The sequence below is a fragment of the Prionailurus viverrinus genome, chromosome D4, assembly GCF_022837055.1.
Source record: "Prionailurus viverrinus isolate Anna chromosome D4, UM_Priviv_1.0, whole genome shotgun sequence".
Lineage (NCBI taxonomy): Eukaryota > Metazoa > Chordata > Mammalia > Carnivora > Felidae > Prionailurus > Prionailurus viverrinus.
Window position 1 is genome coordinate 82,856,341 of NC_062573.1, and position 26,447 is coordinate 82,882,787.

General features: G+C 45.5%; 1 protein-coding gene across 1 annotated transcript in view; it reads right to left on the bottom strand.

The window, feature by feature from the left end:
* Nucleotides 1-26,447, bottom strand: part of LOC125150393 (contactin-associated protein-like 3) — a 192,833-nt gene that overhangs the window by 93,983 nt on the left and 72,403 nt on the right. Inside the window, exon 4 of the mRNA XM_047830275.1 lies at nt 9,728-9,875. Within this exon, the coding sequence (XP_047686231.1) occupies nt 9,728-9,875 (148 nt within the window). The remainder of the gene's footprint in view (nt 1-9,727; nt 9,876-26,447) is intronic.

Here is a 26,447-nt window from a genome sequence, read left to right on the forward strand (position 1 = left end):
GGCTCCGAGCCGGCAGCACAGAGCCCGACGCGGGGCTCGTACTCATGGACCGTGAGATCGTGACCTGAGCCGAAGTCGGAGGCTCAACCGACTGAGCCACTCAGGTTGCCCCTGTTTATTTATTTTTAAATGTTTATTTCCTGAAGGAGAGAGAGAAGAGAGGGAGGGAGGGAGGGGCAGAGAGAGAGGGAGAGAGAGAATCTCAAGCAAGCTCTGCACTATCAGCACAGAGCCTGACGTGGGGCTCTATCCCGGAAACTCTGAGATCATGACCTGAACCAAAGTCAAGAGTCCAGTGCTTAACTGACTGAGCCACCCGGGGGCCCCTCAAAAGAAAAATTTTAAGAACACATATGTATAACAAATAAAGGTGCAAGAGAAAGCCAATAAAATGGGAAAATTCAGAAGCTTGATTTTGATTCACACACACAGTGGAAAATATATAAACACTGCCGTCTGTCTAAAAATCATGTAAACAAGCAGTTATTCTCTGTTGCATAATTAAATGAATGTGCCTGATAAAAACATAACCCTTTGTCAAATTCAAACAATGTCCTTTAGCGTGTTAGATGACAGTAATGAGAATTTGATAATGAAGGATTTAAATACTTTCACATTTTACTAGTCTAGTTTTTCTGCGGGCACATCACCGAAAGGCAATGATAATAATTAAGGCTTCTTTCTTTTTTTTTTTTTTAACGTTTATTTATTTTTGAGACAGAGACAGAGCATGAACGGGGGAGGGCCAGAGAGAGAGGGAGGCACAGAATCTGAAACAGGCTCCAGGCTCTGACTGTCAGCATAGAGCCCGACGTGGGGCTCGAACTCACGGACTGCGAGATCGTGACCTGAGCCGAAGTCGGACACTTAACCGACGCAGCCACCCAGGCACCCCTAAGGCTTCTTTCTGAAGTGAGCAAATGAGAGCTGTTTGTTCCGTGAATGATTTTGTCAGGATTATTCTGATCCGATAGCTTTGGCCCTCAGCTTCCCTGGGGCCACTGTTGCTTTGTAAGTGTAATATTGACCTTCCAGGGATGAGAACATGCTGGAGTGTGGGGTAAGCGCCAACTGCTGGGCCCCATCCCCAGAGTTCTGACTCTGCTGGCCTGGGGTGGGAACAGAGAATCTGCATTTCTAACACGAACCCCCAGCAATGCCGCTGCTGGCTTGATGACTACATTTGAGAACCACTGCTCTCCAGCAGCTAAATTCTGTTTCCTGGAACCTTCCCCTCAGGTAAAATGGAGCAGTGAAAAATCTACTGGATTTATAGAAACGCAAAAGAGTGGCCTTACAACCCTTGAATGTTTTCAGCTCTCTGTCCAACGAGATCACGGACACTTGGACGTCGCACAATCAACCACATGTTAATCATCACATGAGATCTTATGAGGCAGACTTCACATGTCTTTTGACAGGTTTTCTAGGCCTGTAAAGTGGCGGAATTATATCATCCAGCTACGTCATCAACCGAGTCAAACAAAACCACTTCAGAAATGCATCTTGTAACAGTCCTGGTTAGTTTCACTAAAGTCTTAAACGGTAACAGACTTAAGCTCCATTAAGTCTGTTACTTAAATGGTAACAGACTAAGGGGGTGAGAATGACACGGATAAAATTCAGGAATTGCTTTTAGAAGTCTGGAAGGTCAGGCTGCTCCTCCTCTTCATCGGAAACTATCCACATCAGTCTGCAGCCTGTATAGCCCCGGTGAGCTACTTTCTGTAAAGGTTTGTTAAAAGAACAAAGAACAGTGGCAGAGGGTGCCCACCGAGCCTAAAATGTGTGCTGTCTGGCCCTTTACAGACATGCGTACATCTTCCACTCCGTGGAATCGACCGGTGACGGTCACCGGGCTCGATTCCTGATTGTTCAGAGGTGGCCGTGACGAGAACCAGTTCAGGGCCGGACATTTTGTGGTCTTTCTTTGATTTCAACATTAAAAACCCTATTTTAGATGGGAAATCACCAACTTAATTATTTTTTTGATCTGCCTACTGCATAATTCGATACACTTCATCGGTGGCTATTCTTTTTTTAATGTTTATTTATTGTGAGAGGGAGAGAGAGAGAGAGAGAGAGAGAGAGAGATTGTGCATGCACGAAAAGGGGAAGGGCAGAGAGACAGAGAGAGGGAGAGAGAGAATCCCCAGCAGGCTCCTGGCTGTTAGTGCAAAGCCCGATGCAGGGCTCGATCTCATAAATGTGAGACCGTGACCTGAGCCGAAATCAAGAGTCGGATGCTTAACTGACTGAGCCACCCAGGTGCCCCCACTTGAGACTATTCTTGAATGTATATTTATTTATAAAGTATGAGAAAGTATTTTGGCTCCTGTGTCGTATTATAAAAGATTGGTTTTATATTGACAAGCCTCCATAACTTCAAATTCGGCTTCAGCAGGGATTCTGCTTTGGCAAATACAGTTTTGTTAGTAAAAGACCATTTTTCCCCATTTTCCTCCCCCTCCCCCCGCCCCGCCCCTGCCTTGACTTCATTTTCATCCATTCCCCAAATGCAGCCCCATTTTCATTTCATATTGACATAGGCCACGAGGCGCCACACTGTATCGATGTCGGGGTAAAACAGAAGCAGACAGATGTGGCCGGACCCTCCCAGAGCGGACAGTGCTTCCCTCGTGTCCCCACTTCGGCTCTCGTGAAAGAACGCATTTCTGCAGGAATCATCTAGTCTTACCGTGGGGCTAAGAAATTTGGTGACGGGGAAGCAACTCACAGTCAAGATGAGGGAAGCAGGGGCGAGAGGGCTTTTCTCCGGGGAAGCATTTGGCGAGAAAGAATGTAAACATCCTACTAATCACATGGTGCCTGTCACATGCAATTTATAGACAGGCACCAGAAAGAAGCCAACATGGTCCCAACAGTGGGCTGTACTGTTAATCAAGAAGCCCCTCTGTGAAGCCCAGCATATACATTATCACAAAGATGCTTTACAACAGGAGCATTTAGACTGGAAACTCAGTGACAGGCCTCATCAAAGAGAATCAATTCTGCAAAATGCCCTTTACTTACAGATACTCAAAAACCAATCCGACTATCTGAAAACAAATTGACAGGTCGGCAAATCCAGAATGACTTTTTTAAACACGTATCCCTCAAACACGATTTTTAAAGGCCATAGAGTTTTCAAAATTAAACCAAAACATCATATTGTGGGAGACAGAAGGCTTAGCTCAGTGAGTCAGTAGGAGTGAGCTCTCTGAGTATGGATGGGGGACAGCCCCGCGGTCCTCAAGCCTCAAGCTCCACCTTGACAGTAATCTCCATTAAACAGAGGTTCCCCTGATCTCTATACCACTGATTACAGGCTGACTAGAGAAACCACCTTTCCAGTCTTAGAGCTCACTGGTGACGCTCAGGTGACCTTTTATCAGCTCATGAAGGTAAAGTGTTTGATACTGGACTATTGTAAGAGCAAATACAACTTATGATGCCCATAATTCATACAAATAATCGACTACAATATTTATTTGAATAAAAACACCCAAATGATGTAGTAAATTACCGCTTAGCATCACACTGAACTTCCACAAGAAGGCTTCATGAACAATGTCTTTGTATGTCATTCAACTAACTAAATAATTGGGGTACTTGAAATAGAGGTCACTTGTTACGCATTAGAATAGGAAGCGGTACTTTCCTCTATTGGAAGAGTATAGAACCCACATTCCAAAACAGAAAATGTGATACTTAATTGAAAATAACAGCGTTTTTCCAATTTTACGTGATTTTATCATTATGAGTTTTATTTATTTATTATTTTATTTATTTTGAGGGACAGAAAGCATGAGTTAGGGATGGGGCAGAGAGAGAGAGGGAGAGAGAGAATCCCAAGCAGGGTCCGCACTGTCCGCGCAGAGCCCGACGCGGGGCTCGAACCCATGAACCGTGAGATCATGGCGTGAGCCAAAGTTGGATGCTTAACTGACTGAGCCACCCAGACGCCCCTCATCATTAGTTTTATTAACTGAGATTATGCTTTGATGACTGAATCACCAACGGTATTATGAAAAAGGGCCCCCACACCAGCCAATTAGAGACATCCAGGTTACTAGTAGTGAGACCAAATTTGTGCTAATCGACTCATAGCCCCTGGATCTGGTCCCACAAACAGTCGTTCAGGACAACACAGAGCAGCAGCAGCTCAGAGAAAGGACCAGCATTGTCCCGTGAGGGTCCAAATTCTGATTCCACTGTGGAAGACCTTCACCTGTCCAGGTCTGTTTTCTATCCGGAGAAGGATGAAGAGGGCTTTCCCACACAGCAACTGAAATGAGTTTTAAACAACTTAACATCTTGACGGTGTGTGCAGCAGTGACCAAAATACGGATGTTGACTGCCTTATTACGTTTGAGCACCGGGCAAAGAAAAATACAGCAAGAGCTAAAACCGCATTTACGACTTCTGCTCCTGACCAAGATGGAGTGACCAGATTTACTCTCTCACTTGAAGGTAGAAAAAAGGGGGGGTGCTGAGGAGGACATTAAACAATGGTTTTCATGCCCGAGGGATGGGAGACACAAGATGAGCCCTGGAACACCAATTGGGCACTGCCTGGGGAGAGTGTCCAGGTCATAGGGCAGAAAGGAGGAACTGAGGCAAAGCCCAGCTGACGTCCTGGGAAGAGGAGACAGAGTCAGAAGTCTGGGGGGGCACAGAGCACCTGGAATCCACAGGCAGAGTACGAAGAGGAGAAGGATGAAGGGTGAGAACATGGGCGACCAGCAACACGCCCCTCTCGAGTGTTCGGCAAATGCCGATCAGTGTGTGCGAGGGACGGAGCCCATTAAGACCGGGAAATGAACCACCTAAGAGGACGAATGGCTTGGGAACAGTGCCCACTGTTATCATCCAGACCGGAAACCTCACCAACATCTGCCAGTGGGTGGAGTACTCAGAAGGCTCTTACCTCAGTGGTGGGAATAATTACCCTAGACTAAAACACTGCTTTGGTTGGGCTAACACACTTTTTTTTAATTTTTTTTAACGTTTATTTATTTTTGAGACAGAGAGAGACAGAGCATGAACGGGGGAGGGGCAGAGAGAGAGGGAGACGCAGAATCGGAAGCAGGCTCCAGGCTCCGAGCCGTCAGCCCAGAGCCCGACGTGGGGCTCGAACTCACGGACCACGAGATCGTGACCTGAGCTAAAGTCGGACGCCCCAACACACTTTAAAAGCAACACCTAGAAGAATCAAATCCCTTCAATTCAATGTGTCCTTGAAGAAAGCTCAAGCATATAAGAAAGCAAGAATATCCAGCACCCAAGGTAAAAATCAAAATGTCTGGCATCTACTCAAAAATCTCCAGGCATACTAGGAAGCTGGGAAGTACGGCCCGCAGTGAGGGGAAAAAAAAAGCAATCAAAATAGAACTGACCCAGATATTGTAATTAGCAAAGAAAGGCATTAAGGCAGTTGTTACAACTGTCATGCATATGTTCAAGAAGTCAGGTAGCTACACAAGAAATACTTCTAAAAAAGTGAAAATTACAATGTCTGAGTTGAAAAACACACTGACTGGGACGACTGGCAGGTTAAACAATGCAGAAAAATAGACTAGTGAACTCGAAGACACAGCAATAGAAATATTTTAAAATGAAACAAGGCATAAAACAAATTACTTGAGAAAATAAACAGGACATCAGTGAAGCTGTGTGACACAACAAAATCAAACAGCCTAATATGTGTTTTATCTAATGACAATTGGGTCCCTTAAGGAAAAATGTGAGGGGAAAATGTAGAAAAAAAATATTTGAAGAAACAATGGCTGAAACTTTCCAAATCTGATAAAAACTATAAACCCACAAATCAAAATAACCCAGTCAGCTCCAAACACAAGAAACCGAATAAAACAAAAGCAAACTACATCAGAAACAAATTGCTCAAAATCTTAAAAGCAGTTAGAGGGGGAAAAAAAGGCATGTCACATTCGAAAGACACATAGATACAGATAGCAGTGGGTTTCTCTGGGGACAGGATACAAGTGAGGAAACTTAAGAGCAATGTCTTGAAAGTAATGAATGAAAAAACATTATCCTGGAATTCCATACTGAGCTCAGATAACTTTCAAAAATGAAGGCGAAATACCAGCTTTCTCCAGACATCCAAAATGCGAGAGAAGTCCTCACCAGCAGACCCACACGGCAAAAAATGCTAAATGGGGCCTTTAAGGTGGCAGGAAAATGATATGTGGAAATGTGGATCAATACAAAGGAACAGAGAACACCAGAGTTTACATGGGTCGATGAATATAAATGTGTATGTATACACGTATATCCATACGTGTATCTCATCAGATAGAAAATATTAACTATATGTTGTATATAAAATAGAATGGTAACTGAAGGATTATAAATAGTGACACATGTTGAGGTTGTTAAATAAAACCATTTTTGATGCAATCATCGGTCTGTTTTTCTATTTTTATTTTTTTAAATTTTTTATTATTTTTACTCTTGAGAGCGAGCAAGACAGAGTGAAAGTCGGGGTGGGGCAGAGAGAGAGGGAGACAGAATCCGAAGCAGGCTCCAGGCTCTGAGCCGTCAGCACAGGGCCCGACGCGGGGCTCGAACCCACGAACCACGAGATCCTGACCTGAGCCGAAGTCAGATGCTTAACTGACTGAGCCACCTAGGCGCCCCGTCAATATACTTTTTAAATAAACACAATATTTTCAAAGAGTCAATTACCTGTTTTATTCCCTTATTCTCTTCCCTGCTAACCCATTTTATTTGCCTTTTTTTAAAACATTTTTTAATGTTTATTTATTTATTTTGAGAGACAGAGAGAGAGAGGGGGCAAGTGTGCGAGCAGGGGAGGGGCAGAGAGAGAGAATCCCAAGCAGGCTCCACTCTGTCAGCGCAGAGCCCGATGCGGGGCTCGAACTCATGAACCGTGAGATCAGGACCCAAGCCCAAGTCAGGCGCTTAACCGACTGAGCCACCCAGGTGCCCCGAACCCATTTTATTTTCAATGCCTGATCTGACACAGGACTGGAGGGCCACACGGACGACTGGTGGATTACCACGTTGTTCGCCATTCTGTGCCTACATATTCCGCATTCCCAAGGACTCACACACTCCTTCCTTTGTCTTTGCTTTCCTTCTGTCCTCCCCTCCTTCTTTCTTCCTTCTCTTATTCACCAATAAACACACCAATAAACCATGATGGGAATGGAGCCAGCTCAAGGGTAGACTTGAGAAGACACTGACCTTGAACACGGGGAGTCGAAGTAGATGGCCGAAAAGAAGCAACTGAAGATGCCCCAAAGAGGAATAACAATCAAGAAAGAAATGAAGATAGACCTGGGCACAGAATGCCTGTCTGTGACTTCAGAGACCTGCCTCAGGGATGTCAACTTGGAATTGATCAGACAGTGCATAAACGTCCCTGAAAACTTAAGAAAGCAGAAAGACACCCAAGGGGAGACCTTTTCAGAGTAGAATACAAAGCCAAGAACAAGTCCATGGGGAATATGAACACTGGACACTGGGGGCTGCTGGAGGGGGCAGGGGACTCTAAACAGACTGTGCACTCTAGACGTCGGGGGGAGGGATTTTCAGGAAGAGAACACTCGTGTGCCAGGAAGCCACGAAAATGCATGAGGTTGGTTTCTACGAATGGCCAGTGTCATTGGAGTATAACTGGGGTGTAAAGAAATGAAACCAAACAGAGACGTTGCATCTAAGGGACACTATATGCCAAGATAAGCAATCTGGACATTTTCTCACTATCAACAGAGAAGTGAAAATAGAAATGGGGGGGGGAGATAATCATTAGCCCTTTGGGCTATAAACCGTATCATATTCAAACACTGTCAAAAATAAAAGTGCAAAGTGCTAGGCTTCAACAATTATTCTTATTAATAATAAAAATGAAGACAATACAGAGAGAGGCCCTACTATCAAGGAATGTACTCCGCAAAGTTTCACAAGCAGTGAGGACTATTGTAAGTTACGGTGGGAACTCCTGATGCCCGACAGCTCGTGTTTGCTGAATTTTGGATGCACGCAGGCCCCAGGAGAGCTACACAGCCAACCAGCCCTTCCGGGGATCAGGCGCACAGCTTTGATCTTTCTGGCACTGACCTCTAACCGGAGGAACCATGGTAATATCTCCTCAAGAAGAACATCAAGGTGATGGCAAATCCCCATCAAAGAGCACGCACGGCTTTCAAGTAGTAAACCTGACGTTGTTTCCCGGGTAATGGGAGAAAGGAGAAACTCATTTTATGGGATCAAAGAGAAACCGAGTATCAGGCATCCCGGCCGTTGCGGCCGTGAGCGTGTTCGTCGATCCCAGAAACAAAAGGATGGAAGGAGACGACCGACGGAAAGAGAAAGAAAAAGACGGACGGCCACGCAGCGTCACGTGGGCTAAATGGTGCATGGAAATGCCATGCAGAGGTAGGATTTGGAAACAGAGTGGAAGGGGAGCCTGTCATCTGGCAGCTGGATGACGCTGAGGCCGAAGGGGACCCTTGAATCTAGAACGGGGTTGCTTCTGGGATGGTGAGCCTCACCTCCAGAAGGTCTCACTGTCTGTGGGGTTAGCGAAGGGGCAATGGTATCATTCCTACACAATCGCTCCCTGTGCCCTGGAGTGCCCATATCCTCCTTGATCCCTGAGCCAACAGAAGCTGAGATTCCTGCAGCCACTATTTCTCCACGCATTCCTCCTCCCTCCCCGGGACCCCTCCCGGCCCGCAGCTCACCTCCCAAGCCCTTCACTTGGAAAACCGACTGACCGCTCTACTCCCTGTGCCCCGGGGTCACGTTCCAGTATTTTACGTCTGTTTTGTACAATTTTATGGCTTCTCATAAAATCCTGACAACAAAAATGAATCATTCTAGAACGGCCCCCCACCTCCAATGTTTAACACAGTTCTTGGCAAATGGCCAAGTGTCCGATAAATTCTTAGCTGGCGAGTGAGGGAATGAGGAAATGAAGGCCAGGATAATATAGCGGTTATGAGAACCGAATTGGGGAGAAAAGACATCGCTTTCGAAATGAAGTGGGACCAAAAACCCAACCTTACGAGATGTCCCCATCCGATATACTCTTTGAGTTAGTCTCCGGTTTTCTAGAAGGTATTTTTTAATCATTATTTTTTCTTTTCGTATTACTTTAAGTAAATACTGGTATATTCCAGATCATCGAAATGGCAACCGTAGAGTTGATTCCCCCACATATTTCACTGAAGGTGTTTATGCTTGTATTTATGCGATTCTTGTTACTCTTCTCATCAGTAGAGAAAAGAGGGAAGACACGACACGTAAATGACGTTCAAAAGAGGCCTCGAGTAGAGCAAAGTGGAGACGCAAGCAGTGAACCTAAAAGAAGAACTGAGTCATCATCGTGGGGCTCGGGGAAAACAAGATCACCAGCGTCCCCACACGAGGGTCACCCCAGTGACAGCATCAGAGAACAGCATCATCGGTCCCAGTAAATTACCGCTGTTGATTTGGAGTTCGTTACTTTCATGAAGTAAAGGTTCTGAGGCTCAGGCCAGGTGCACCTGTAAATTCGACTAGAAAATAACTAAAGACAGCATAATATCAAGGCGTTCCATAAAAAACCGTTTTACATAGATATTTAAAAGGCTGAAAGAAGTCAGGTTCAGTTTTCAGTTCGGCATTTAGAGCACGTCAGTCCGTCATCGATGTCGGCGGGGGGGGGGGGGGGGGGGGAATAAACACCACTTACTGTATGCACATCCGTACACTTCTATCCGCATCCCAATCCTGCCCTTAGGGTTCCAGGCTACGGGGAGGAAGCGCAGGAACCTGGCTTCGAAGGGAGGCTCGAGTCTGTAATGTACCACGCTGTCTGCGTTTGTGTTTCCTGGAAAACCCTGGGAGAAAACGGAGAAAGGGATCAATGTGTCTGCAGAATGCCGAGTTCACGCTGTCACCTCTCGTGCCTGTGAGGGATGGGTGCCTCACCTCGTTAATATGCAAAAGGCCGCCCGCTTTATAGAAACACCGCTAACATTTGAGAGGCTGTGCGACAACCTTTCTTCAGGGCCTGGATTAGTCGCCATGGTCTAACTTTTCCTTATTTGCAGGGTAAATAAGGAATTTGCAGACGTTCACACGCAGCCCCACATCCAAGGCAATCAAGCGCAACATGGAGCCCGATGCACGGCTGGATCCCACAACCCTGGGATCATGACCTGAGCCGAAATCAAGAATCGGATGCCCAACCAATGAGCTACCCAGATGCCCAACCCCTGATGCTTTATATGGCCTTTTAAAGTTGATTCCATTGATTCGTCATCAGATTCTTAACCAATTTTCCCAGATGGCCTAGGCTATAATAGTCATAACAATCTAAAGTTTTCCTGTTACACAGCATCTTACTAGAAAATGCTACCCCCTCCAAGGACCTTACCGGTCTATGCTCCGCAAAGAACGAGTCAGGGCCCTCAGCTTCTAAAACGTAATGCCAGACGTTAAGTCTATCTAAAATTCTGTCAGTTCTTTGGAACCCACAGTCAAAACTTCCAGTTGTACGCTCTTTGATCTCTCCCAGTTTTATTATTCAGAGAGGCAAAAGATGTCCTCGTAATACTCCTGCATATGACAGTAATATAATTAGGGGGAAAAAGTCGACCCTTCCTTATGCCCACTTGCATCAGAAGGTCAGACTCACCTTCCTGCCTGCATGTCACACGAACAGCCAGATACAATCAAACAGCCCGGGAGCGAAGTTCTTCTTAGCTCAGCCAGGAATGACGCCTGCCTCGTTGTCTGGCCTTGCGGAACACTAGGCCCCAGCTTAACGACCAAATCAAGTTCAATCCCTAGTAAGCCACGACAACGAGGTATAAACAGACGGAACTAAGGATATCAAAAACTCCAATGTGGTGGGAATCTCCGATGCTATAACTCTTCCTCTGGGCTAGAGAATGAAATACCAACTCAGACGCACTCAGTCCTCTCTCTCTCGTCCAAAGGAAGCGTCATCTTTGTCCTTTACGCCGTCTTCGTTTTCAAGGATTAGCAACTGCCACGCCACGATCAGCGTGCCTCCACGCTCCAGGTGTGAATTTGGAACCGCATTGTACCTGCCCCGCCACTTGCCGGCCCGTGGTCTTAGTTGTAGTCATGGGCTGCGGGCCACAGTTCCCTCGCCTACAAAACCAGCTTGTAAACCCTAACTCCACAGGTTGAGATGCTACTAAGTTAGACAATATCTGAAAAGTAACATTCACATATCGGCCTGGAGGTAGGCGGTCCACGAAGGCTGGCCACTGTGGCTGTGCTCCTGACTGCCATTTTGGATACCGTCAGTACCTTCGGCCGAGGGGGCTCATCTGTCAAACTCAGCATCCTGTTACTTAACGTCTCAGGTTCAGTACCCAAGATGTGCAGGTAAACAGTGAAGGGAGAAACATCAGCTCCTACATTCACGGTGATGCCCAACTTGTAATTCAATTTAAGAACTGAAGTCAAGGGGCACTCAGGTGGCTAGTCAGGTAAGCAACTGACTCTCGATTTCCGCTCGGGTCATGGGATCAAGCCCAGCGTCGGGCTCTGTGCTGACACGGCGGAGCCCGCTTGGGATTCTCTCTCTCTCCTTCTCTCTCTGCCCCTCCCCGCCATGTGCTCTCTCTCACTCTCAAAATAAATAAAGAAAAAAGAATTGAAGTCAATATTTATTTGAGCGTAGCTGACAAAACTTGTAAATCTCAGCATGAACCATTTAATTAAATTACTTCCTAAGAAGGATACTTAAGTTGTATTTTCTTGATATATAATTACTTCCTTCTAAAATATTGTTTACTGAATATAAATTCTGAAAATCGCCCTTCAGATTGTGTGATGATAGTGCCAGACAGCAAAAGGAATTTCGGGTTCTATTTTAGTGGAATTTAAACAGAATACTCTTTAAGAAATACTTCAAGTGGCAACAATGTCTTAATAGTCTATGAAAAGTGGGGATTCAAAACACACTCTTCACAACTTCTGAGAATCCGTGTTCAAAACAAAACATTCATTGTGTCCGATTTTAATTATATTCAAATACTTGGAACCTATGTATGTGTATGTATATGTATACACCTAGGTGATTATCATAATTCATTCTAATTTTAAGGAATTACATTATTTGTGTCTCATGTAGAATTATTAACAGTCCTTTTGGATACAAATCAATGATACGTGTCCTTAAAGACACAGAGATTAAGTGAAGCGAGTCCGGCACAGGTGGGATCTCTACCAGCATATCTATGCTCTCATGTTTGGGGCTAATTACTGAAATGATCCCGTATATTTTTGTTAAGCTAACGTTTCTTTTTCAGAGGTGGTATAATCTATTATTCTATTCTAATCTATTATTCTATTCCATTCTATTCTATTCTTCTATCTATATAATCTATTATTCTATATTTTTGGTTTAGTGTTTCCAGAACACACACAGATGCACAGGCTGAACGCAGACGGACAAGAACAAAGGGTCACCCTCGCCCCGTTCTAACACGCGGGAAGGGGCAGACCCCACGGGAGCAGAAAGCAGCGGTCCCGGTGGAAGCGAGCTGCCCTGGGCAATTCCTCAGCAGCTCTCACCCAGCTTCCCCTCCACTCAGACCTACGAAAATCGAAAATCGGCTCCATCCAACTTCTTCCCCATCTCTCGTTACAGGAGTGACCTCAGGGAAGCCAGCACCTTCATGTATAAAGTAGGAAAAAGAAAAATTATCTTACAGTTCTGATGGGCTAGGGTATGAGAGTTTCACGGGTTCATCACCTAACCATTTTCTCCATGGCATTCCTGCTGAGGGTCGCTGGGTGGAGGGATGGGCTAAATAGGCCACGGGCATTAAGGAGGGCACTTGTCGGGATGAGCACTGGGTGTTATATGTAAGTGATGAATCACTAAATTCTATTCCTGAAATCATTATTACAGTATATGTTAACTAACTTGGATTTCAATTTTAAAAAATACGCTAATATTTGAAAATGTTCATAACACTACCTGGCTGGCATGATAAATATTATACATCACAATTAAACTAATTGCACTCAACAAATATTATACATCACAATTAATAAATAACACATGAACTGGAAAAAAAAGAAACCAACACCCCCCCCTCCCCACTATCGATCAGAAACACTTCAGCTAGACGTGGACTCAATATTCAATCACTTTAAAAGCATCACAATTGAGTGTTTCATCCACGATTAGGAACAAACAACGTCTGATGAAGTTTTCCGTTTCCCCGTTAGCTATGCGGAAGGGAACCCGAGTCCGCGGCTTGGGCTCCATTCACATGCTACAGATGCGTTTCCAAAATAATATGTTTTAGCAATCGATGACATTTCTGAAAAGCTGCCCACTCTGCATTTCGTTTATTCGGCAGTCACATCAGTAGGATCTAAATCACAGGAAAGGATCGTTACGAGGCTCAGGCAAAGCCCCAGTCTCCAGCGTAACGTGCCCCATCCCATGGTGCATTAGAGTCAACAAATGACCTTCGAGATGCCGATCATGGATCTGTCACTGTACGTTTGAAATATCTGCGTCGTGAGAAAGGCTTTCCTACCAATTCTTTGTTTCAAAATAGGAGTGGGGCTGTCTACGGAAATGGGTCTCAGTGGTTTTAAAAATAGATAATCATTAGGGCTCTAAGCTGGGCCCCTACGAAATCCAAGCTTCACTCTGCACTCACACTGTTCCCTGCATTTTAAGACCTCTGTGGTAGGAGAGGGGATGTTGCGGGGACTAAGGGGGTATGCGGGAATCCCCGAGCTCTGAGCTCTAATTCTGGCCATTTCAAGTGCCGGACCATGATGGTGTTGGACAACATATACTTAATCTCCCCACGTCTCTGCTTCTTCATGAGTAAGGGGGGAATACTAACAATTATTGCTATTGCCAAATATAACATTTCGTCCCTGTTATTTTTGGAGGCTCGTGGGCCACGAAAGGACGTACTAAAATCATTTCCTGTAATCAGACCATGCGAACGCTGTGGTTGGTTGCTTTCAAGTCCATGCTCTCGTGATAAATTATTTTTAACATTTTAGTGAACCAGGAAGTACCACAAGGTTTACACTTAAAGAAAACAAGGAAAGTATCCTCCTGCCACTTTGGTTTTATTGACTGAACTGGACATTCAGTAACACGGACTGGATGTCACGTGTCGGACCCGGAAGGAGCCGCTCAGTCATCCAGACCAGCAGGCTTCGTGCCCGGTGACCGCTCAAGCTTCAACGCGTGCAGATACGTTTACTTCAACGTGTTCTAGAAAGAGAATGGATAATCTCTCGTCTGGCTTAAAACCAGAAAACACGCCCCCCAAGTGTGCTTAAAAGATTTGCTTGTGTGTAAGACGTATGTCTGAATGCACACAACAGGTACATTACAGGCACGTAAGTAGTATATTCTGATGTGAAAATCTCCATGTGCTGGAAACAGTGTGCACTTAATGAGTGGTTCCTGGTATGTTTTATGGCCTCTTCGTGGAAGCAAGTCACAAAGTCAGACCCACAGCTGACCCAAAAGACACAACCACCTCTCTGTGTCCCAACACCTGCCCCTGCCTCCAGGCGGAACCCACCCCATGAGCGAGTACAGCTACGCCACCCAGAAACCCACGGGGGCCTAGCCCTGGAGCCGTCCACACCCCCGGGGCCAACACAGACGCAAGAAACAGGTCCTAAATGCCACTGCTCTTGATTGACGTGATTTTTTTTTTTTTATCTGCGCGGTATAGAGAAGGGCAGTGTAAACATTGCCGAAATATGGTTGAAATAAAGTATTTTTAAAACTTTATTTTTGCTCAAGTTGTATTGCTAAGTGTTAGGCTTTTACCACTTTGTTTTACCTTCTGCCTGAAATATGAACCCAGGAGAGAAGTCAGGTTTCCTTGACTCTGCAGGAAAACTAGAGTTTGGGTTTCTCCATACTCTTCCCTTCCCAATCTTCCTAAATGATCAGGAGAAATACATTTTATAAGCTATCTGGCCATTTTTTGCTGGCAAAGAGGTAAAGAAAAAGCCAGGAAAAAAAATATTTCCAATGACAACAACATGGTATTTTATTTGATTTTACTTTAATATTTACTTATGTATTTTTGAGAGAGAGAGAGAGAGAGAGAGAGAGAGAGAGAGCATGTGCGTGCAAACACAAGGGAGGAAGGGGCAGACAGCGAGGGAGAGAGAAAATCCGAAGCAGGCTCCATGCTGTCAGCCCAGAGTCCAATGTGGGTCTTGATCCCACGAACCTATGAGATCATGACCTGAGCCAAAATCAACAGTCAGACGTTTCACCGACTGAGCCACCCGGGTGCCTCCACAAGATCGTGTCTTAAAAACAACATACGGTTATTGAAAACAATACCAAAACATTGCAAATAAGTGTGTGTGACTTCATATATGGCACAAACTTAGTTTCTGAAAAATGACTTAGCTTTCAGTATTTAAGGAGTCACACAGAAGAACAAAAAAAAAGTTTAGCTGGTTTTATAAGAAATGCCTCAAATGAGTGTTTAATAGTGTGCACATCCGATCAGCAACTGGAAGAAATTAAATAAATTGGTTGAAATAAAAGAATTAAATAAAACGTTTAAATTTGACTCTAGGCATAGTTTTGAGGGCATTCTTTAACAGTTCAGATTACTGGCAGAATAGCACTATCCTGTTAGCCTCCTGTATATGTTGAAAATAATGATATATAAAATAGATTATTTATACAAAATTGAGAAAGATTTCCCATTGAGAAGAACCAGTGACTTGAACTGATACCAGTTTGTGTTTAATTCGACATTAAGGGGCTACTGGGCGGCTCAGTTGGCTGAGCATCCGACCCTTGGTTTCGGCTCAAGTCATGATCCCAGGGTCGTGGGACCCAGCCCTCCATGCTCAGCATGGGGCCTGCTTAAGATTCTCTCTCCCTCTGTCTCTCTCCCTCTCTCCCTCTGCCCCTCCTTCCTGCTCGTGTGCACTCACATGCTATCCCTATCTCAAATAAAAATACAATTTAAAATATTTAAAAAATAAAATACGTCATAAGGCAGGGAACTCCTGTCACTCACTATGATGGGCTAAACTGTGTCCCCCTCAAAATTCATATGTTTAAGCCCAAACCCATAGTGCTTCAGAATATGACTGTATTTGGAGAAAGGGTCTATAAAGAGGTGATTACGGTAAAATGAAGTCATTGCAGTGAGTCCTAATCCAGTGTTATTGGGTTGTTATAAGAAGGGGACATCTGGACAGACGGACAGACCCTAGATAGGGTACACACAGAGGGAAGACCATTTGAGGACCTGGGGAGAAAGTGGCCATCGGCAAGTCAAGAAAGAGAGGCCTTAGGGGAAACCAAAACGGCCCACATCTTCATCTTGGACTTTTAGCCTCGAGAGTCACGAGAAAATATACGAGGTGCTGGGTGCTGACCACGCTCATCGTGAGGATCATTTCGCAATACGTCCACACGTCAGATCACCACGTTGGACACCTTCGTATGATGTGTCAGTGACGGCACCATAAACTGGGGGGAAAAGAAGACTCCACAGTAGTGATATACAGCTCGAACGAAAACCCTATTTTTAAATAACCTCTGAGGGAGACTGAGCAACTAAATACTTCTGAAATATTCGGTGTGGATTTTAATTTCTTTCCAGAGGCTAACTACCGGGGCGCCTGGCTGGCTGGGTCGGAGAAGTGTGCGACTCTTGATGTTGGGGGCAGTGAGGTCCAGCCCCACACTGAGTCAATATTTAAATAAATAAATAAATAAATAAATAAATAAACTTTAAATAAATACATTTTTTTTTAAAAGAGGCAAACTGCCTGTTTTAATATAGGGAAACAAGTAAACAATCCTGCAGCAACGGAATGCAAATTTTTTCCGTTGAAAATTTTCTTCTCAAATGAGACATTTAGATTTATCCTACACTGTTTATAAGGGAAACATACTTACCATCACAGAATCTTTCTAGCCTTTCTAGAAAAAACTAAGTCATTTCTGAGTGGTAGCTACAATTCTGCGTTCAAAAGGAAGTGTTAATAACTTAAACAGGGTTTAGCCAAAGAAGTTGAAAACTATGTCAAGATCAAATAGCTGCTTTTCAACTAATTATCTATCCCAAACTGTTTGGGTGGTTTTAGTAACAAAACGAGATGCTCTTTTCTTAGCGTTTTAAATCTGAATCAGCAACACCGTCCAACCAAGATGATTAGGGCCACTAGAAGTTCAAAATTAACTCTGACACAAGAATCCTACTTCGCATAGGACAAAAGAAGGCTGTATCTGAAAAGTCAGCTGACATAAACACGAAGGAAGTCCTTTGCGCCACATAATAGCCATTTCATAGGGAAGACAAAAGGCCGTGTGGGGGCCAGAGCAGAGGTAAGACAATTCTCCATGGGTTTCTCACATTTCTGCACCTCTTACAAACAGAAGCCCTGACTATCTTTCATCCCGAACTATCTTCCAAGGACATTTATACAGAAAGCTTCCTTGTGAGATAATCTTTTTCTTCCAAGCTAAGGGCAAGCATGTGTCCTGCACAAAAGATTCAGGTTCCCTAAGCTCTCGTAACATAACCCCACGTGCATGCAGGCATCCACCTGAGCCTATAAACACGGCCCACGGGTGACGCAGGGTCAAGGAGAACTGCGGCCGGTACGTGAGGCTGCCTGCTGGGCTTTCTGGGTAACCAAGCAAGTCACACACGCCTCTGTCTCTGACCCAGGTGTCTCTTGTCTTCTCCCAGCATCCAGAAAACAAGCAGGCGGGCCTGCTGCAAATAGAGCAAAAGTTCAGACACCTCGCAGTTCTGGGTGGAAATTTTAAAGTCCGTCTCCCTGAAGACACTGGAGAACGGGTATGAAAAGGTGGAGGACTAAAGAATCTATTTAACTCAAGTCGCTGTGCAATCATTTATATATTTTCACATGTTGGTCTGTTAATTTCTGTCTTGCTCTTTTGTTCGCCATTATGAATGCACGACGGCAAACTATTTTTTTAATTTATTCCTTTTTTTTTTTTTAAATACTGTGCATTCTCCTGTTGCTTAATACAAAATAACAAGAAAGAACAAAATGTCATCTGTGTTTTCACTAGCAGGAAAACCCTTATTGACTAGCAGGAAAATAAATGATACGCATAGATGGCCTTGGCTAGAAAATTCGAACAGTACAGAAAAGCTTAACATGCAGAAGCCACTCTTTCCCCAGCCCCATAGTTAACCATTTTTTTACGACTTATTATAATTGTCTTCTGCATTTACCGCTTCCCATCAATCCTCTCTTTTCAGATTTTCTAATAGGGATCCCCCTGATTCGAGACAGGGCACGCATCAGGCATAGTGAAATGCTACCTGTCTGCCACAGGACCCTTCCTATCATTAACAACGTTCTAGAGAAGCTCGAGCCTACGTCCCAGGCACTGGGGAAAGCATTAGCAAACACCGCCTGATCCCTCGTCCCTACAGGGAAGACCGCCGGATCCACAAGTCGCCAGTCCCTGTCACTTGGAGATACCCTCCCTCTTTCCTCCTCCAAAAGGGGGGCAGGGAGGAGAGACCCACCCTGTTCCCAATCTTCAGAAAGGCACATGAGGCACTCATCCTGGATGTAATCAGTCAGAGGCAGGATCAAGTGACGTCACTTTTGTAAACTGCTTGCCATTCATTTTTTTTTCAACGTTTATTTATTTTTGGGACAGAGAGAGACAGAGCATGAACGGGGGAGGGGCAGAGAGAGGGGGAGACACAGAATCGGAAACAGGCTCCAGGCTCCAAGCCATCAGCCCAGAGCCTGACGCGGGGCTCGAACTCATGGACCGCGAGATCGTGACCTGGCCGAAGTCGGACGCTTAACCGACTGCGCCACCCAGGCGCCCCGCATTTTTAATCAACCCGTGGCATAATAAAAAGCACGCATCTCATTAACTAGACATCCCATTTGCTCATTATTAGTTTTGCGGCGCTATATTCTGCTCATATAATTAGCCTCCGCGGTTCGTTTCTGCCGTCGAATTTGCACCTACGTAAAATTTTACAGAATTGGAAACTACATTGTGCTATGTGTACAATCCAGATCTTTTCCATTTCAAAATGTTTACCTCAGTGCTTCAGTATGCTTGATGATCTCATTTATAATCTTAGGGTACATTTTGGACTCTTTAAATATGCAGACGGAAGTAGAATCCTGAGATTTCAGAATCACAAGGGATGATGATAATCCGCCCTGAACACCTGCCAGCATCAGGGAGGAAAGATGTCCTGAGTCCCTCGGACGCAGTGACTGAGGGTCTCAGAATAAACGGACATGGGGCGCCTGGGTGGCTCAGCTGGTTAAGCGTCCAACTCTTGGTTTCGGCTCAGGTCACGATCTCACCGTTCGTGAGAGCAAGCCCCGCATCAGGCTCTGTTCAGACAGCGCAGAGCCTGCTTGGGATTTCCTCTCTCCCTCTCTCTCTGCCCCTTCCCTGCTCACACACACACATACACTCTCTCTCTCTCTCTCTCTCTCTCTCTCTCTCTCTCAAAATAAATAACCAAACAGAATAAACTGACAAAAGGCAGATGAACAGGAGAAAAAATGTGTTCACATAAATAGGAGTTAACAAAAGAAGTAGCTGGCTCCCAGTTGGCTCACCAGTTGGAGGCTTGCAGACCTCACTTAGCAGGGAAAGACGGAGGAGACGGGGCTTCTACGGAAAGAACAAAAAGGTGTCTTTAGGAAAGACAAAGCAGTTTCGCGAGAACAAACCAGAGGCAGGGAGAATTATGGTAATATTTGTTCATGCAGGGGACAGTGGTCTTTCTTTTTCTGTGCCGTGAAACCCCGTGGAGAGGGGATTTGTGGGAGGTTTATCTTGATCTCTCTCCCGGGGTCGGATCCGCCTTGAGGAGGGGATTCACGGCAGCCTCACTTCTCAGAAGCAGCTGCTTTTAAGTCAGATTAAGAAAGTTCCAAGAAGGCTGCTTTCTGCAGCCATTCATTCCCAAATGCCTTCAGTGTAAACTAATCTTTATGCCAACTCTAGGGTCCGGAGAGGGTCCCCCCACTGGATGCTCCTCACCCTGTGTCATCACCATTGGCCCCCCTGCCCATGACCCCGCCAGGCAGTGTCTGCTCTTTACTCAGCACAGATTAGAAAACTGGTTCAGTACTCAGTCGTCTGCCCCAGGGGAACAGCTGGCCGGGGTCTGACCAAAGGGCTGTCTGACCCCAAAGCCCAAGCTCATAGCCCTTTGAGACACGACCGCTCGAGAGATCTCAGAGCGCATCTGATCCAACCTTCTTTGTGTCAGTTAATAGATTTGTTTACTTCACTGTCAACCAGTCACTGGGAGATCTTGGACAGTTTCCTTAGCCCATCCGTGCCTATAAAATGACAATAGTACTCCCTTGCTGCGAGGAACAGTGGCCGACACTTGGGAAGTGCCATGTTATCTGCTTACCACTTTGTCATTTCCTTATTACCATTTACTTTGTAGAGATCAAGGCGTTCTCATAAAACATTCAAAAGCTAAGTATTGACTTAACATGATCTACCCGTCCCATATTGATAAACACCTAGGTAGTTGTTGATTTTTAGCTGTTACCAACCATGTTGCAGTGACCACGAATGCCTTGGTGCATATGGGGGAGTGGGGAGATTGCCCAGATTCAAGGAATTCGGAAATACATGTTCCTACGAATGGTATTTCTACTTAAAGGTTGTACACGCTACTGCATAATCACTTTTCCCCTCTATGAGGGAAAAGCTTTTTAATGCATCATCCCAAATCAATTTTTTTTTTAATTTTTTTTTCAATGTTTATTTATTTTTGGGACAGAGAGAGACAGAGCATGAACGGGCGAGGGGCAGAGAGAGAGGGAGACACAGAAACGGAAACAGGCTCCAGGCTCTGAGCCATCAGCCCAGAGCCCGACGCGGGGCTCGAACTCACGGACCGCGAGATCGTGACCTGGCTGAAGTCGGACGCCCAACCGACTGCGCCACCCAGGCGCCCCAATCAATTTCTTTTTTAAGTTTATTCCTTTATTTTGAGGGGAGGAGCCCTGGGGCAGACAGACAGGGAGAGAGAATCCCAAGCAGGCTCCACACTGTCATCACGAGCCTGACACGGGGTTCGATCTCACGACAATGAGATCACGACCTGAGCTGAAACCAAGAGTCAGACGCTTAAATGAGTGAGCCACCCAGGCACCCCCCAAGTCAATTTCAGATGGTATTTTGCCACCAGGCAACAAAAGCCCATTGGTTTCCCAAATTTTGTGAAATTCAAATTCACTGAAATTTGTGAACTGGCTTTAGAAGTATCCAAGAGAAGTCTATGGCCGTACCACCCCGAATGCGCCCCAATCCCGACTGATCTCAGAAGCTAAGCAGGGTCGTGCCTGGTTAGTACTTGGATGGGAGAAGTACCCAAGAGAAGAGAACCCAAGTGAGAAGAAAATATATTACCAAATTATTCACGAAATGGTCATAATGATGATGTTCTGTGTTTGTGGACAGCCTCCTATGAATAAAGTTCAGAGCCAAGAACTTTGCTTAGACCTCCTCACTTAATTATCAGGACAACTTAAACCCCTACCTACATATGATCCAATCAATCTGACCAGACGAGCACGAGAGTTTGTTGATGTTGTCTGGTTTGTAAAGCAAAGTTGCTCGTCATTACCACCCTTCCGGATTATTTCAGAGTCAGACAAAGTTTTAGAAGAAAATCCTCCATTGTGGAGTATAGTAGGTCTGCCCATGTTTTATCACAAGCCTTAGCTACGAAGATTTCAGAAATACTATATAGATATAGGTATACATATACATATATAGGATATCTAATGTCTTATATAAATAAATAAATAAAAGCAAAGATTTATCCCATTCATGTAAATGCTGAAAACACAAGGTGGCAGAATTAATGACTTATGCCTAACACCTGACTGACAACAGGCTTAAGCAGATGAGCAAAGGTCTACAGTAGATAAACTATAAAGGACAAAACGCAGAAGCAACATCCACTTTACCATCCCTGGGCGATCTATGGCATACGACCTGAAAAATACCTGAAATGGTCGTTCTCCTCCAAAATATCCATCCTCTTCTTTCGCACAGAGTCTAAGGGGCCACCATGACATTGAACTTTTGATTCACCCTGAGTGTGAAAGCTTGCAATCCGGAGAAGTCTCTTTCTGAAACAGAACTACCCTTTCAAGGCAGGATCTTTCAAGGGCTCTTTTAAGTCAGGATCTCTCGCTCATTTATTCATCCAACAACATTTATTGAACCACAGCAGCGGGAAGGCTCTGTGTCAGGCTCTGTGGAGGATGGCACAGAAGCGGTCAAGCTGCTTTCTAGGAGAGCTTACATTTCAACGCCCTCTATTCCTACCTGGGGCCAAGGACACAGACGGAGTGGAAGAAATGCTCATCTCTGAACAGGTAGGAGGGAGATGACAGAACGCTTTCTTTGACTGCCTTACTGTCTTGCCTCGGGCTCGTTCTGTGGACGGAACAGAAAACATGCGGGCCCCTGGGGCCCCTGGGTGGCTCCGTTGGTTAAGCATCCGACTTCGGCTCAGGTTGTGATCTCACAGCTTGTGAGTTCGAGCCCCACGTCGGGCTCTGTGCTGACGGCTCAGAGCCTGGAGCTGCTTTGGATTCTGTGTCTCCCTCTCTCTCTGCCCCTCCCCTGCCCGCACCCTGTCTCTCTCTCTCTCAAAAATAAATAATAAAACATTTTAAAAAATTTTTAAAAAACAAACATGTGGGCATCTGCAGGTGCTGAACTGCCAGCCAGGGCACCCCTGCCTTTGTCATTGTCCCCACAGCCTCTCTTTGCTGGCCTCCACCAGACAGACACCCATCTGAAGAAAAGGGCTCACTGGTGTTGAGATCCTCCTATTTCCTGGACACTAAAAGTGATTTTTTGGGGGGAGGGGGGTGGGGCGCCTGGATGGCTCAGTCAGTTAAAGCCTCTGACTCTTGATTTCAGCTCAGGTCATGATCTCACGGTTCGTGGGATCGAGCCCCAAGTCGGGCTCCACATCAACAGCACAGGAGCCTGCTTGGGATTCTCTCTCTGCCTCTGCCCCTCCCTCGCTCGCATGCCCGCTCTTGCTCCCTCTCAAAATAAAAAAAAAAATAAACATTAAAAAAAAAAAGAAACACCAATATTTAAAAGTGATATTTTTTCATAAGCAGTATCTCAGTGAATCCATACCATGACCCTATGTGGTAGGGTTTAATCACGCTGTTTTTGTAGAAGAAAGAAAAACAGTGACTCAGAAAAGGGAAGTTTCTTTGCCAAGCTTTACAGCAAACAGTGGAGCAGGGGATCAGCCCCCCGACGCCTGGCTCCCAGGCTGAGGGCACGAGCCCTTCGGAATAACACCCGCATAGACTGTACTAGGGTGCTGGAGGTTTCATCTACCCATACTTTTGGGTTTTCCTACCAACTAAGACTGCTGAGTCGCTAAAAAACTAAGTCGGAATTCTCAGGAGAAACTCCAAAAAAAAAAAAAGAAATATCAAGAGTATGATGCCAAGTTGCTGTCTGTCTCAAGCCAATGCCTCCTCCGTCTCGCCCCTCGGTACCCAGACGGCTTGGCCAGATGGGTTCAGAAAACCCTACCAACTATGGTTAAAGGCAAAGCCCATGACAAGATTTTCCCAGTTCGCAAGAGTTTAAAGGACAAGGGTTAGAGCCAAGATTCCGCATCAGGAGAAACCAGGGAGGGACGGCTGGGTGGCCCAGTTGGTCAGGGGTCTGACTTCGGCTCAGGTCATGACCTCAGGGTCGCTGAGTGCGAGCCCCGCGTCTGGCTCTCTGTCAGTGCGGAGCCCGCTTCAGATCCCCTTTCTCCCTCTCTCTCTGCCCCTCCCCTGCTTGAACACTCTCAAAAATAAAAAACATTTAATAAATTTTATTTAAAAAAAAAAAAGAATCCAGCGACAGCGGGGGAGAAAGATAGAGCTTGGCCCCTCACAGGCCTGCTCTGCAGGGAGAGGGAGAGAAGAAACGCTGGTATTCCTCCCTCCAAGCATCGAAACACCAGGCTCCCTTCATGAAAGGCTTCTCTCCGGGAAAAGCAAACCGACCAACCAACCAACAAAAAATGTGGGAAGATATTCCCAGGGTTAAGCGGTTTCCACACCGACTGTTTCTTAGTATTATGGTCTTCCAATATCTCACTTTTATTGTTTGACTGTCTCTGCTCTGAGTACATTTCAGAGAAAATTCTTAAGTGAGCATTCAAAAGCAAAGCAATAAAAATGTTCTGGAGTGTGATCGAGTGGGTATTTTAACGATTGATAATTATGCTTCTAACATATAAAATGCTCCAGGCTTCCCAAGTTGGGCTTGTTAGGAGTCAGACAGATTCACGAATGTGTGCAATCTCGATTATATTTCTGTCCTGGGCTATTTTTCTTAAAAATGTTTATAGCTGCTTAAGCAGTGATTTACAAAAAAAAAAATACTTTGACTAGCATTTTCACTTTAAATGTTCACTTCAAATATCATAGAACTATTAAAAGATAGAATTCTCCTGTCCTGTTCTGGTGCCTCGAAGCTTTTTAGTTTGTATCTTTTGAGTTGCACTATGCATCGAAAGTGACATAAACGTGGTGGGTGTCCCGATACACGGATGGCATTTTCCATTCGACACCTGTTTCTCAAAGGTTCAACGGAGCACAGAGGACCGGCTGACATCCGCCGATGCTTCTGTGTGGCCCTGCCTGTCCTCCGTGTCACTGATCGTTTACAGGCCCCTTGGGGTCTGTGTTCTGGGATTCCTGGCTTCTTTTCATCTTCTCGAACTTCCATGCTTTCTATGCAAAATAGAGGCGACAGGGATTGCCCCGGCAACCCCCCACCACGGAGGGAAGGTGTGCTCGTGACTTACAGATTATGAGAAAGCACACGAATTCCGTGGCCGATGATTTGTGGAATGAGGCAAGGTAGAAAGAATGGAAGTGAAAGAAGGAACAAAAACAAAGACGAGGTGTTCTTTTCTTTGAAACAATCATAAAATGCAGTGAGGAGTCTGAGAAGTGCCAGGAGCTGGTGTCCAGAGCCCCACGGACTCTACGGAGACCTGAACACATTGTCACGTGTCTCAATTCTGCGTCACCAAGAGCCAAGAGAACACATTTCTTCTCTTCCAGTGTCAGGTGACTACAGTCTGTTTCTATACTTGAGAACCGTACTGGGCAAGATCAGTCTTGGTTCTCATACCCGGGGAGGGAAAACAAGGTTGAAACGAGAATAAAGAGTGAAGATGATCGGATCGTAAACTGTTGACACTTCTTTTCCTGATGGCTCAACGTCCCCACGCAGAGGCTGTGACTTCCCACCCAGCGCCCCTGTGTGGTCAGGCTGGCTCCTGTCACAAATACCCCTTCTCGCCCTCCCCTGTCTGGGATCCAGTGACACTGAAATAGACCAGTGAGATCCCCTCCAGGCTTTGCGTGCCCTCCTGACCCCCAATAAGGGTACTTGTCCAGAGATGCCCCCGCCTCTGCTCCCCATCGGCCGGGTGGGACCTCTCCCTGGCCACTCCTGCCATGTGGCCACTAGCCAGGTGTGGCCTGCTGTGCCCCCCTCCCTAGGAGCTGTGCATCTAATAAATCCTGTAATTTCTTAGCTTGAGTATAATTTGCACAACCGCATTGAAACGCTCCTTAAAGACCCCACAAGGGGGACTTACTCCCCCATTCACGACACAGTGATACTGGCAGAAAACAGAATTTTAATTACAAATACATGCAGATTGCGAAAGCGAAGTGATTTGCTAACCTAGACTTCTAGAAGGTCTCGCTGCCCCCTAGATGCCTAATAAACTCAGAGAACCCATTTCCTGGCCAGTGGATCACAACAGCTAAGTTTCTCTTGGCTTCCATCCTTGTTTCTCTGCTCCCAATGAACCCTCGCCTCGTGACCCTCAGGCACAGTTTATGACTAGTAAAATCCCCGTTGTGCAAAGCGCACTACAATGAGGACCTTGCACAACAAGTGATTTGGCAGAAGTCAGACTGCTGCCGTATTCTTTTAAAACACTAAATAACTTTTTTTTTTTAATTTTTTTTTTTCAACGTTTTATTATTTATTTTTGGGACAGAGAGAGACAGAGTATGAACGGGGGAGGGGCAGAGAGAGAAGGAGACACAGAATCGGAAACAGGCTCCAGGCTCTGAGCCATCAGCCCAGAGCCTGACGCGGGGCTCGAACTCACAGACCGCGAGATCGTGACCTGGCTGAAGTCGGACGCTTAACCGACTGCGCCACCCAGGCGCCCCTAAATAACTTTTTAAATGTTTATTTATTTTTGAGAAAGAGACAGCGTGCAAGCCGGGGAGGGGCAGAGAGAGAGGGAGACCCAGAATCGGAAGCAGGCTCCAGGCTCCGAGCCGTCAGCCCAGAGCCCGACGCGGGGCTCGAACTCACGGACCTC